The sequence below is a fragment of the Phyllobates terribilis genome, unplaced genomic scaffold (assembly GCF_046119375.1).
Source record: "Phyllobates terribilis strain yellow unplaced genomic scaffold, ASM4611937v1 Scaffold_3__8_contigs__length_932513732, whole genome shotgun sequence".
In the NCBI taxonomy this organism is placed as follows: Eukaryota; Metazoa; Chordata; class Amphibia; order Anura; family Dendrobatidae; genus Phyllobates; species Phyllobates terribilis.
Genome location: NW_027362763.1, coordinates 367,429,148 through 367,442,872, shown reverse-complemented (window position 1 = coordinate 367,442,872; position 13,725 = coordinate 367,429,148). Strand labels below are relative to the sequence as shown.

The following is a 13,725-nucleotide window of genomic DNA, read 5'->3' as shown; positions in this document are numbered from 1 at the left end:
ATATTTCGGCAAATTTACTTTTGTACCGGGGATCTAAGAGTGTGGCAACCCAGTAGTCGGGATTACTTCGAATTCTGACAATCCGAGGGTCATGTTGCAGGTAGTACAGCAAGAAGGCACTCATGTGTCTTGCGCATCCAGGAGGACCAAGTCCTTGTTGTGTTGGTAGCGAGGTAAGAATCATGCTTCCTTCCTCTGCCCTCTCCCCTCAACCGAGCACAACAGAAATGTGATCAAGGTCTCCCTCATCTGATGAGTCATACATGCCCATCACCAGTTCGTCCTCCACTTCTTCCTCGGCTCCTGCACCTTCGTCAACAGTTTGGCTGCTTCCATGCGCCCTGGTTAATCCCTCTCCCCCACCCTCCCATGCCTGCCACCTTGGTGCTGTCGACCGTCTGTACCTTGGAGATGTTATCTCTTCCGCATACGACTCCTCCTCTACTTCCTCCACCTCCTCTTGTCCCACCACCTGACTCTGAATTCTGTTTAACATGTGCTCCAGCATGTAAATCACAAGAATAGTCATGCTGATAATGGCATCGTCGTCAGCACTAAACATCTTCGTCGCCATTTAAAAACTGTGCAGAAGGGTGTGTGGCGCCCCTGAGGGTTCAGTTGCCACAGAGGTACTGCATCTCACCCAGAGGTGTGGTATCTTACCCTCAGGTAAGGAAGGAGTATGGTTCGGGACCCTAACACCTGCATCCAACACATACCCGCAGTGGGGGTAGGGCGAGATTGCTCCTAAGGGAGAGCACAGTCCCAGGTCCCTAGCTGGTGGGAGGGTCCTATGTAGAGGGTGTGGGTGGAGAAAGCAGCTTAGGGGAGCACATGACAGGGAGAGTATAAATAGGAAGCCATCTTAGAAAGAGCAAGCCAGTCAGAGGAGAAGTGACAGGAGCAGAGGCTCTGCATGAGCTCTGCTCCAGAAGCGGGCCTAGCCTGGGAGGCCCAGGACTGAAGGAGAGATGAGAGGAGTGGGAGCAGGAAGGCTCCAGGAACTGAAGGGACCCTAGGGGTACGGGCCGTGCAGAAGGCCACCCGTATGCCCGCTGCTACCAGAAGGTAGAGTGGTCAGGCCAGATAAGGGGAGCCGGTCCCTCAACTAGCGGAGAAACAGCAAGGCTCAACTAGAAACCGGAGGCTGCAGCATTTCATGTACAGCAGGCCAAAGTCCACACCAGTCTCACTAAGAAGGTAGCCACATAGGAGCAAGGGGACGGAACACTCGTCGTCCGCCAAGGCCCTAGGATACCGGATAGAAGTGTCACTGGGTGTGAGGTGCAAGAAGAAGGCCAGAGAAAGGACACACAGAAGGGGTCCTGCTAAGTACTCTGGAGCTATCTGGGGGTGGACTGAGCCCCTCACTGAGTACGCACAGCACGACGGGGGAGATTGCTCTGGTACCTGTTATCTGGACTGCAACAACTGTGAGTAAAGATCTTGGGACTGCATCACACGGACTCTGTGTTCATTACTGACTCCCTGCACTACAACCACCATCATCCACCCACACTGCCCTGAAGCTACACTCTTCCTGTGGGGAGTAATAATACCATTGCTGCAAAACCACCAGCTTCAGAGGGCTGTTCCGCAGCGGCGGCCCCTTTGGCCGCACTCCACAGGTGGCGTAGTCGGACATTATAAAACCCATATATACAAATTACCCTTGGATTTACCTCCCTGGGTCACGGACCGGGTCACCCCACAGTGACTACAACCCCCAGCGTCTACCGGCCCGGCTCCAGGTACCCCACGGCCCAGGGGGCGTGTCAACTTCATAGGTCCCTGATCTGAGACCACTCCTGCATCGTGATTTGCCCCACCTCTGGATCTCGTTGGCCCAGGCTATACGTCAGAACGTATTGCACCAGGGCTTGTTGGTGCTGCCACAGTTGCTGCAACATGTGCAGAGTTGAATTCCACTGTGTCGGCACATCGCATTTCAGCCGGTGAACTGGCAGGCCCAACGACTTCTGTAGAGATGTAAGTCGTTGAGCTGCGGGATGTGAACGGCGGAAGTGAGCACACAGCGACCGTGCCCTCTGCAGAACGCCATCTAGTCCGGGATAGTGGGCTAAAAATTGCTGGACAACCATGTTCAACATGTGAGCCATACAAGGCACGTGTGTGACATTGCCCCGGCGAAGGGCCGCACCCAGGTTTGCCGCATTGTTGCACATGGCCTTCCCTGGTTGCAGGTCCAGTGGAGACAACCATTCATGAAACTGGATCTCCAGAGCTGACCACAACTCCTCAGCTGTTTGACTCACATTTTCCAGACATTTCAAAGTAAAAACCGCCTGATGCCGTTGAGCCCTGCTGCCAGCATAGTAAGGAGGTGTGCAGGCAAATAGAGTCATGGCATGCATCAGAAGAGGAATAGGGGCATATGATGAGAACATTGTTCTTCCTCTGTATAAAGCGCTGGTAAGGCCGCACTTAGAATATTGTGCACAGTTCTGGGCTCCGGTGCTCAGGAAAGACATATTGGAGCTAGAGAGGGTACAAAGGAGGGCGACTAAGGTAATAAAGGGAATGGAGGGACTAGAATACCCAGAGAGGTTGTCAAAATTAGGCCTATTTACATTGGAAAAGAGAAGGCTTAGGGGAGACCTCATAAACATGTATAAATACATCAGGGGGCAGTACAGAGATCTCTCCCATGACCTGTTTATACCAAGGATGGTGACAAAGACGAGGGGGCACACTATGCGTCTGGAGGAAAGGAGGTTCCTGCACCAGCATAGAAGGGGATTCTTTACGGTCAGAGCCGTGAGACTCTGGAACTCTCTGGGAGAGGAAGTGGTGATGTCCAACTCACTTAAAGAGTTCAAGAGAGGCCTGGACGCCTTTCTTGAGAACAATAAAATTACATCTTATGCTTAGTTAATTAATCCAGGGATTTAATCTTACTGCGAGATTGGTGTCGGGAAGTGAATTTTTCCTCAGTGATGTAAATTGGCCTATACCTCATGGTTTTTTGTTGCCTTCCCCTGGATCAACGCTGCGGAATAGCTGCAGTGCACAAGAAATAGGCTGAACTGGATGGACGCTTGTCTTTTTTCGGCCTTATAAACTATGTAAGGATTCCTTCTGCGCAGTTAGAAAGTGGATGGCATTACCAGACAGGCTTTGGGTGCAGGTGGAGGACTGAGAGGAGGTTGAGGAGGCAGAAGCAGTGTAGGAACTTCTAGATAAAGAGGATTGACGCACAACTCGTGGGGACGGCAAGACTTGGACAGCAGCCCCTTGTCCTGCTGTCACCATAGTTACCCAGTGCCCAGTCAGCGACATGTAACGCCCCTGTCCATGCCTACTCGCTCAAGTGTCTGTGGTGAAATGCACCCTGTCACACACAGAGTTTCTCAAAGAAGCGGTGATGTTGTGTGCGACATGCTGGTGGAGCGCAGGCACACCTTTCTTTGAGAAGTAGTGCCGACTGGGCATCTGGTACTGGGGCACTGCGACGGACATAAGGTCTTGAAAATCCTCTGTGTCCACCAGGCGGAAAGGCAGCATTTCTGTAGCCAACAGCTTGCAGATGCTGAAATTCAACCTCTTAGCTTTGTCATGGCTAGGAGGAAATGTTCTTTTGCTTGTCCACATCTGAGGGACCGAGGGCTGGCTGTTGTGGTTAGACGGGGTTGAGTAGGGTGTCCCCGGCAAACTTGCCGGTCTGTGAGGAAGATGCAGGCGGAAAAGTTAAGTTGCCTTGATCCAAAGGTGGTGCTCTCGATGTCAGAGGGCGCTCAACACCAGCTGGTGTTTCCACTTCCAAATGAAATGATGACCTGCCAATCACACTGGCTGTTGCGGGTAAAGAGGTGGCAGGTCTGCATCCAAAAACATGTGTGACTGCTGTCCTCCCAGTCAAAGAGGATGAAGAGGCTGCGGATGCACAAGATGGGGCAGACGGTGGTTGGCCCGGCCCTCTAGGCCACTTTGTAGCACAGTGAGCTTCCCACTGCAACTTATGCTTCATATCCATGTGATGGTTCATGCATGAAGTACTCAAACTATGGATTGTTTGGCCTCTACTTAGCTCTTGGTGACAAATATTACAGATAACACGAGTTGGGTCATCCTTATCGATCTGAAAAAATACCCAGGCTATGCAAGGCTTAGAGCCCATGCGACCTGAAGAGCTACTGCGACTTGTGGTCAGAGGCAGAGTTGTGGTTGAGGATGCAGTTGTTGATGTGCTTCCAGTACTCCGTCTCTGTTCAGGAAGGCGCAACCTAACCTCGTCATCACTGTCATCCTCCTCCACCTCCTCTGCTGACCTCATCGACTGGCTGACTGTGGGTTGACAGTAAGTGGGAACTCCAACCTCGTCATCATCACCCTGTGTGTTCTCACACCCATCGTCCTCAGAGCCAACCTCTTCCTGCCCTGACCGAAAAGTCAAGTTGTCGCTCCAATCAGGTATTTGAGTCTCATCATCGTCTTCTTCATTGTCTCCACCAAAAGGAGTTACAGTTTGGGAACGAATGTCTACGTTATGCTCAGAACCTTCTTCATCTGGTCCTGGATCCAACTCATAAAGATTCTCGGCATCAGTGCAGATCATTTCCTCGTCTGGATTAACAGAAGCTCTGGAGCAGACCTCCATTTCCCAGGCTATAGTATGAGTAAACAGCTGTGCAGACTCAACCATCTGTGTTACCCTATACTCAGACGGGCAGCTGGAGACTTGGGAGCTGTGAGGAAGCAAGTGCGATTGGGGGTGACACCTCTGAGGACTGGAGTATTTGTGATGTTGAAGTTGAGGTGGAGGGGAGCCCACTTGAAGGAGCACTTGATATACGTTGAAGCACCTGCTGTTTTTGTGCCTCATCTGGAATTTGTAGCGATGGGCGTGTCCGTAAGAAAGGGATCGTATCACAATGTCCACTAAAAGAAGTAGACATCTTAGTTTGGCTGGAAGATGGTCTTTCTTCTGCAGATGTTACTCCCCCCCACAGCGGGGGGTCTCGACCCACCAGCGGACAGGCACCAGTATTGGGAGAGGGGGGATGGCCGTCAGGGTCCACCGCGGCTCTGGCACAAACCCGACGACACGGAGCCCGCTCGCGCCCGTAACCTCAAAGGGATGCGCAAGCGGCTTTTCTTCCCAGGGCTGTTCCCCGCCCAGCAGGAACGTGGGGTATCTTAGGTCGGCCTTCCACTGTACTCCTTTACCTTCCTCGCCCTTTCCTTCTTCCGTTCTCCATCTAACCCCTCAGCTCTGTGGTGTCCGCTCTCCCTCCAGCTCTCTCCTTCTCACAGGTGGACTACCGCGTGTATTCACACTGTGGCGAATCTTTTGGGCCCAGGCATAAGAAGTTGTCGAGGTAATGGATAATATATGCCCCCTTAGAAACGTCCATTACAACCCATTCGAGGAAGCAACTAAACGCCTCAAATAGTGAGCAGGATCTGGAGCACCCCATGGGCAAACAGCGATCTATATAGTATGCTCCTTCCCAGAAGCAGCCCAATAGGTGGACACTATTCGGAGGCACAGGTAGTATGTAACCAGAATGCCGCATCAATGTCTGTTTTGGCCATTAAGGTGACCCTTCCCAACTTCTTGATCTGCTTGATTGCCTTGTCAAAGGATGTACAGTATATACTACTGTACTTGGTTCTGCGTTGATGTTGTCGTTTACGGACCTGCCCCATGGATGTGAAAAATGGTGGATTAGTTCGAATGTATTGGGTTCCGTTTTTGGCACAACTGACAATGGGGATACCAGTACGTCTTGTAAGGAAAGTGTTCTGAATGGAACCGCCATTCTACCTAAAGATATTTCTTTTTTTAATTTTCTTGTCACGACGTCTGGGTGTTGGTAGGCTGATTTTAGATTTTTACTCCAGCCTTTCTTGATTTTAGAAGGGCATGACATGCCTATATCTGTATCTCCCCCTCCTTTTACTCCTCCACCTCTTTTCTTTTCGCATGACTATATGTACTTGTCACTTTTCCATGTGTTAGTTGTGTCTTCTGAGCAGTTTGTCAGCTTTTGGACACCTTTGAAGGTGTTTTCTTTGTGTTTCTATGTGTTTTTGTTTGCCTGCCATTGGTTTTAACGGTGTTCGACGAACAGTTCGGCGAACATACAGGTGTTCGACGAACCGAACCGAACTCGAACACTATGAGTGTGGCTCAACACTACTGTCCACAACTCTTCAGCATTATGCGGTTTGTCAACTAAGCATATTAGCTTCAGCACAGCCTGTTGTCTCTTTGCCAAGGGAGTGCTGCAGTGCTTCCAGCTTGTGACTGTTGTTGTCATTTTGGAGATGGAAGCTGAAGAGGAGAAGGAGGCTAAGGAGGATGAGGTGCAGGAGCTGTAGACCATGGGGGCAACCCTGATTGACCTAGGGCACCAATCCTTGGCGTCGGAAGGACATGTTCCGTCCCAAGGTCCGACTGTGTCTCGGCTTCCACTATGTTAACCCAGTGTGCCGTCAGCAAGATGTACCATCCCAGCCCACAAGCACTTGTCCACGTATCCATGGTTTGATGGACTTTCCCGGTAACTGCGTTGTTGGCACAGCAAATGTTTTGGGACACGTGTTTGTTTAATGCGGGGACGGCACACCAGGAGAAATAGTGACGGCTGGGGACGGAGTACCGAGGGACGGCCGCCGCCATCAGGTTGCAGAATGCTTCCGTCTCCACAAGCCTAAAAGGCAACATTTCGAGCCCAAGCAGTTGTGAAATGAGAGAATTTAGCAGTGTGGCCTGTGGGGCGTTGGCTGCATATTTGCACTTGCGTTCCAAGGACTGGGGTATGGACAAGTGAATGCTGCGCTGGGACAAGGACATGGACGTGCTTCCTGATGCTGCTACTTGAGAGTGCGCAACGACAGGTGCAGGTCAGGAGGCGTCTTCGTATGCACCATGGACAGGGGATTGGCTTGCATGCACAACAGCGGAAGAAGCAATGGTGCCACCCGGAGACACTGTTCCTGAACCCTGGGGTTCAGCCCACAAAGTCGGGTGCTTTGCTGCCATGTGCCTGATCATGCTGGTGGTGGTCAGGCTAGTAGTTTTACCACCCCTGATGATGCTGGCCTGGCAGGTGGTGCAAATGGCCCTTTTGGGGGTATCGGCAGAGTCTTTAAAAAATCAACCAGACTCGGGAAGACCTAACCGTTGTACTGGCAACTTCCTTCGTGTTGGTGTTACGGGGAATAGTTGCCTGCCTTCTGTCTGCAGCCACATCACTGCTTCTTTCTGCCTGTTGGGGTGCTCTGCCTCCCTCCTCCTGTGTGCTGCTCTCCTCGCTCTGCATGTCCTCCTGCCAGGTTGGGTCAGTTACTATATCATCCACCACCTTGTCTTCCACTTCCGCACCTTGGTTCTCCTCCTGACTTTCTGGCAATTGTTTCTCATCATCGTCCACCTCTTGTGACACTTTCCCATCGTCGCCTTTGTGTGACCGTGGCTGCTCAAATATTTTGGCATCGCTACATGCGATCTCCTCTTGCCCCGCTTCAAGTGGACTGGACGAGAGGCCTGAATCTATAAAAGGAAAAGTGAGCAGCTCTTCAGAGTGTCCAAGTGTGGGATCCGTTGTATCTGGGCACTCGGCATGGTGGGAGGAAGGAGGATCAGGGTGAGAAATATGCGGTCCACACTCACGGCTACTGAGACTTGACTGTGTGGATGACAGGGTGGTGATTGTGGCTAAGTGACTGGAAGCATTATCTGCTATCCAACCAACAAACTTTTGACACTGCTCTGGGTTCAAAAGTGGTGTGCTGCGGTCCCCTAGGAATTGGGACAAGAAAGTCAGGCGAGAAGATGTGGGTGTTTGTTGTGGCACAATTTCAGCTTACCCACGGCCTTGTCCTCAGCCTCGGCATGCACCATCACCATCACGTCCAGTTCCCCGTCCCTTGCCACGTGCCTTGCCGATTTTAAATGGAGGACAGTATCTTCCACGCTCACTACAAATGAATGAGTTTGGAGCGAACTTATATGTGATCCGTGTTACAGAGAAAACAAAGTTTTAAATACCTGCCCTGTAGGTAACTAGTTTGAACAGCAAACTGGTGTGAATTGCTCCACTGACACACTGAAAGAAATTTTTAATGGAGGCCAGAAAAGGCAGTATTTTCTCACAACGTATATGTGATCCGTTTGATGGAGAAAACACAGTTTTAAATAGCTGGATTTCTAGCGCTTTAATATGGAAAGGACCTGGCTGTATTCTGCAGTGCCAACAAGCAAATGGCACAGAAAAACAGTGTTCTCTGGATTGCTTTTTAAGCAAATAATGAGGATTAAGATCCCAAAAAAAGTATTCCTGGCCCCTGAGACCTGAGCCTTTGGAATTTCTAGAATTGGAATGGAGCCTCTTGTGCTATATGCACTGCAGTCTGCTATATACCCTGCCTGCCTATATACACTGCCTGCCAGATATCTCTGCTGATGGATTAGTTAGTCCTCAAAAGGACTGTTTGTTAAGATTGATATGTGTAATGTACTATTTTTCACCCTACACTACCTAATACACAAGCAAATCTCTCCCTGACGCAGCAGCACCTCTCCCTACTCTGCCTGCGACTGTGACGAGCACAGCGGCGTCTGATATAGACCCGATGATGCTGTGCGGCCAGCCAATCACTGTAATGCCACAACCAACATGGCTACGGCATTACATCGAGTGGCATGCAATCCCTGCATGTTGATTGGCACTCTAAAGAGCGCCAAATATGCAGGGAGGGGACCCAAGCTCCCACGGAGCAACCCTGGAAATACTCGGCGAGCGCCGAGCAACTCTAGCAGTGAGATGCTCGGGCGAGCACCGAGCAGTAGCGAGCATACTCGCTCATTACTAAAGGTGAACCTTCAGCCAGGTCTAAGGTCCATAGTAGTGATGAGCGAGTATGTTTTGTTAACCCTTTCGCCGAGTATTCTCGGGCTACCACCAAGTATTTATAGCGTGCTCGGCTTTAAGTTTTCGTCTCTCCGTGAACATGATTTGCAACTGTTTGACAGATTTAGTACATGTGAAGAATGCTGGAAAAACAGGCATTCCTCACATGTATTAAATCTGTCAGTCGCAAATCATGTTCACAGAGCGACGAAAACTTAAAGCCCGAGCAAGCTATAAATACTCGGTGCTCGGCCGAGTGTACTCAGCGAAAGGGTTAACAAAACATACTCGCTCATCACAAGTCCAGAGTAGTGATGAGCGAGTATGTTTTGTTAACCCTTTCGCCGAGTATGCTCGGGCGAGCACCGCGTAGTTACAGCTGCTCAGTTATATATTTGAATCACTCCCATGTGCATAATTTGCGAGTGTTTGACAGCTTTATTACATGTAAGGAATGTCTATTTCTTACACATTCCTCACATGTACTAAAGCTGTCAAACAGTCGCAAATCATGCACACGGGAGTGATTCAAACATATCACCGAGCAGCTGTAACTACTCGGTGCTCGCCTGAGCATACTCGGCGAAAGGGTTAAAAAAACATACTCGCTCATCCCTAGTCCAGAGCACTCTGAAAGAGGTTTTCATCCAGTATATCTCTGTACTTGGCCACATTCATGTTTCCTTCAATTGCAACCTGTCTTCCTGTCCCTGCAGCTGAAAAACATCCCCATAGCATGATGCTGCCGTCACCTTGTTTGACTGTTGGGATTGTGTTGGGCAGGTGATAAGCAGTGCCTGGTTTTCTCCACACATACCGCTTAGAATTATCACCAAAAAGTTCTATTTTTGTCCCATCAGATCAGAGAATCTTATTTCTCATAGTCTGGTAGTCCTTCATGCATTTTTGAGCAAACTCTATGGGGCTTTCATATGTCTTGCAGTGAGGAGAGTCTTCCATCGGGCCACTCTGCCATAAAGGCCTGACTGATGGAGGGCTGCAGTGGTAGTTGACTTTGTGGAACTTTCTCCCATCTCCCTACTGCATCTCTCGAGCTCAGCCACTGTGATCTTGGGGTTCTTCTTTACCTCTCTCACCAAGGCTCTTCTCCCACGATTGCTCAGTTTGGCTGGACGGCAGGTCTAGAAAAACTTCTGGTGGTCCCAAACTTCTTCCATTTAAGGATTATGGAGGCCACTGTGCTCTTAGGAACCTTGAGTAATGCAGAAATTCATTTGTAACCTTGGCGAGATCTGTGCCTTGCCACAATCCTGTCTCTGAGCTCCTTGGGCAGTTCCTTTGAGCTCATGATTCTCATTTGGTCTGACATGCACTGTGAGCTGTGAGGTCTTATATAGACAGGTGCGTGCCTTTCCAAATCAAGTCCTACCAGTTGAATTAAACACAGCTGGACTCCAATGAAGGAGTAGAACCATCTCAAGGAGGATCACAAGGAAATTTTTTTTTCAGTTTTTCTTGTTTAATAAATTTGCAAAAATGTCTTTTTTTTCAGTCAAGATGGGGTGCAGAGTGTACTTTAATGAGAAAAAAAAGAACTCTTTAGAATTTACCAAATGGCTGCAATGGAACAAAGATTGAAAAATTTAAATGGTTCTGAATACTTTCCGTACCCACTGCATATCCCTGGTCCTGTTTCTCATGTCACAGAAATAGAAATGAATGTCTAAAACAAGGACTTAGTATGAATACATAAAACCATAAGTTTGTATTCTATTTGTTGATCACTTGATTCTTTAACAAGTTTTCATCTTAAAAGAGGAAAAACTAAGATTGATTGCTAGGATCTTTTCTTATTATATTTTACTTACTGCTTGAACATATCCTATCTTGTGTGAAAAGAAGTTGCAAGATCCATTTATGGTCCTCATTATCATTTGAATTCTTCTCTCCATTTACTTCATTCTTGGGTTGCTGACATATTTCTGAATTTTTTTTCTTTTTGAAGATTGGAAGTTCAGTTTTCTTTAGATGTCGCAAGGGCTACCATATTCAAGGCTCCACTACACGTAATTGTCTTGCTAATTTAACATGGAGTGGATCCCAACCAGAATGTATCCGTAAGTGTTAAGAACAATTGCCTTATTTTCAATTATCTTCTCTGTACAGAGCTATATTTTAAGTACTTATAGCATATTTTGTCTTCAAATAAAGCTAAAAAGACATATTTCAAAGACATAGTTACATTGTTAAAATGTGGACATTTCACAAGTTTCATGTATTCCACAAGTTTTACAAATTTCATGCATTGCTGAAGTTTCTAAAAACAACCAGTAATTTTACTCTTTGTGTTTGTTTCCAAGTATTGATGCATGTTACTGGTAATTTGACATTGTGATAACAGCCAATCTGTACATGGGTATATGGTCTGACTCAATTTGTAAGTAAAGAATTAGCAATGTCTATAGCAACATAGCTTTACAAGCATTCAACAATGATTAGCCTACTCAATCAATTTATTGGCTGCCACAATGATGTCAAAAGAATGGCTGAGCACTGCATAGACGAATACAACATAAAGGTCTTCAATTAGACAATTCTGTTGAATTTGGAAAGAAAATTAATTTTGAGTCAAAATTATTTAAAGCAAATTGAATGTGTCTAATTATGCTCTGGGAACACTCCTGACTCAAGAGCGCAACAGAAGAAAAGGAAAAAAAATTCCTCTTTGCTCAGCTGTCATACCACCACTACTACCTCTCTGGACTTTTTTTACTTCTCTGCATGTGATGTTCTCTTACTCCAGCTTCACTTTGCACCAAGGTGATTATTTATACTTAGCCCCATTTCTAGCCCTCTATATTCCCCATTCCCATCTCTGATTTGTCTGTATTTGAATAAAATACAGTTCAAATACTATACAATTACAAACAATTGGGTTTGTAAGAATCCAAATTTTGGGGGAAATTCAAGGCGAATTCAATTCAATTTGAACCAAACCGTAAACTACTATCGGTCAGATACCAGATATCTATATTTTTTTTTTGTAAATCACATAAAGGTTATTGGAGTCTTAAAATAGATTTTAAATATTGATATATAAATGCTCAAAAAAATAAAGGGAACACTTAAACAACAGAATATAACTCCAAGTAAATCAAACTTCTATGAAATCAAACTGTCCACTTAGGAAGCAACACTGATTGACAATCAATTTCACATGCTGTTGTGCAAATGGAATAGACTATAGATGGAAATTATTGGCAATTATCAAGACACCCTCAATAAAGGAGTGGTTCTGCAGGTGGGAAAACAGACCACATCTCAGTACCAATGCTTTCTGGCTGATGCTTTGGTCAGTTTTGAATGTTGGTTGTGCTTTCACACTCGTGGTAGCATGAGACGTCCTCTACAACCCACAGTAGTTGCTCAGGAAGTGCAGCTCATCCAGGATGGCACATCAATGCGAGCTGTGGCAAGAAGGTTTGCTGTGTCTATCAGCGTAGTGTCCAGAGGCTGGAGGCGCTACCAGGAGACAAGCCAGTACACCAGGAGACGTGGAGGAGGCTGTAGGAGGGCAACAACCCAGCAGCAGGACCGCTACCTCCACCTTTGTCCGAGGAGGAAGAGGAAGAGCACTGCCAGAGCCCTGCAAAATGACCTCCAGCAGGCCACAAATATGCACATCTGGGAAATCATGTCTCGCTCCATCCACCAACGTCACGTTGCACTACAGACTGTCCAGGAGTTGACGGATGCTTTAGTCCAGGTCTGGGAGGAGATCCCACAGGAGACCATCCGCAACCTCATCAGGAGCATACCCAGGCGTTGTAGGGAGATCATACAGGCACGTGGAGGCCACACACAATACTGAGACTCTTTTTCACTTTTTTTAAGGACATTACATCAAAGTTGGATCAGCCTGTAGTGTGTTTTTCCACTTTAATTTTGGGGGTGACTCCAAATCCAGGCCTCCATTGGTTAATAAATTTGATTTCCATTGATGATTTTTGTGTGATTTTGTTGTCAGCACATTCAACTTTGTACAGAACAAAGTATTCAAAGAGAATATTTCATTCATTCAGATCTAGGATGTGTTATTTCAGTGTACCCTTTATTTTTTGAACAGTGTATATACAATGTATATATAGTAGTAATTTACTTTAACTTGCAAAATCATAGTGACAAGTTCTCTTCAAATACAAAATACTGACACATTAAGATAAACATATTGCTAGTTATAAGAAATACAAACTGTTTTTCATGTCCTATATATTTTCGTGTACATAGAAGTATGGCTACAGCATGTTTAAAAAATGCAAATGCTCAAAATGTATCCATAGTTTTCAAAAAATATATAAAAACATATATAAAAAGTATAATGACATAAATCAACTTAATATAGATAAGATGATACACTATACTCAAAGTGATGATGCAATTCTTTAAAATTGATAAATATTTTAGTAGTGGCATTGCCGCTGGCACTGCAGCTCTGTCCTATGTGCTTGAATGGGACAAAGCTGCAGCAAGCTGATTCCAAAAAAGTATCATTCTGAATAGGTCTAACTCTCAACATTCTACAACCCCTTATATCTCAAATATCATAATTTTGTATTATTGTGCGTTAAAATTGTTAGTAGACAATGCAGCCAACATATTTCTTTTATCTTAATTCATATAAAAATTAAAACATTTAACAAATTATATTGCAAATATGAAAACTGTACAACATTTCTTTTAGATACCCATACTCACTTTAATCAAACACATATTTTAAAGGGGGTATTCAACCATAGTCAACTTCAAGTTGAACTTCCTGAAAATTGCAAGTCACCATGGGTTTCAATAATTCGATTCAATTGCGATTCGATTTGCGAGGATCAAA

General features: G+C 46.4%; 1 protein-coding gene across 2 annotated transcripts in view; it reads left to right on the top strand.

Annotated features, from left to right (window-relative positions):
* Nucleotides 1-13,725, top strand: part of CSMD1 (CUB and Sushi multiple domains 1) — a 2,980,041-nt gene that overhangs the window by 2,889,745 nt on the left and 76,571 nt on the right. For both annotated transcript variants that reach the window (XM_073675393.1, XM_073675394.1), the window contains exon 63: nt 10,846-10,957. In XM_073675393.1, coding sequence (XP_073531494.1) covers nt 10,846-10,957 — 112 coding nt within the window. The remainder of the gene's footprint in view (nt 1-10,845; nt 10,958-13,725) is intronic.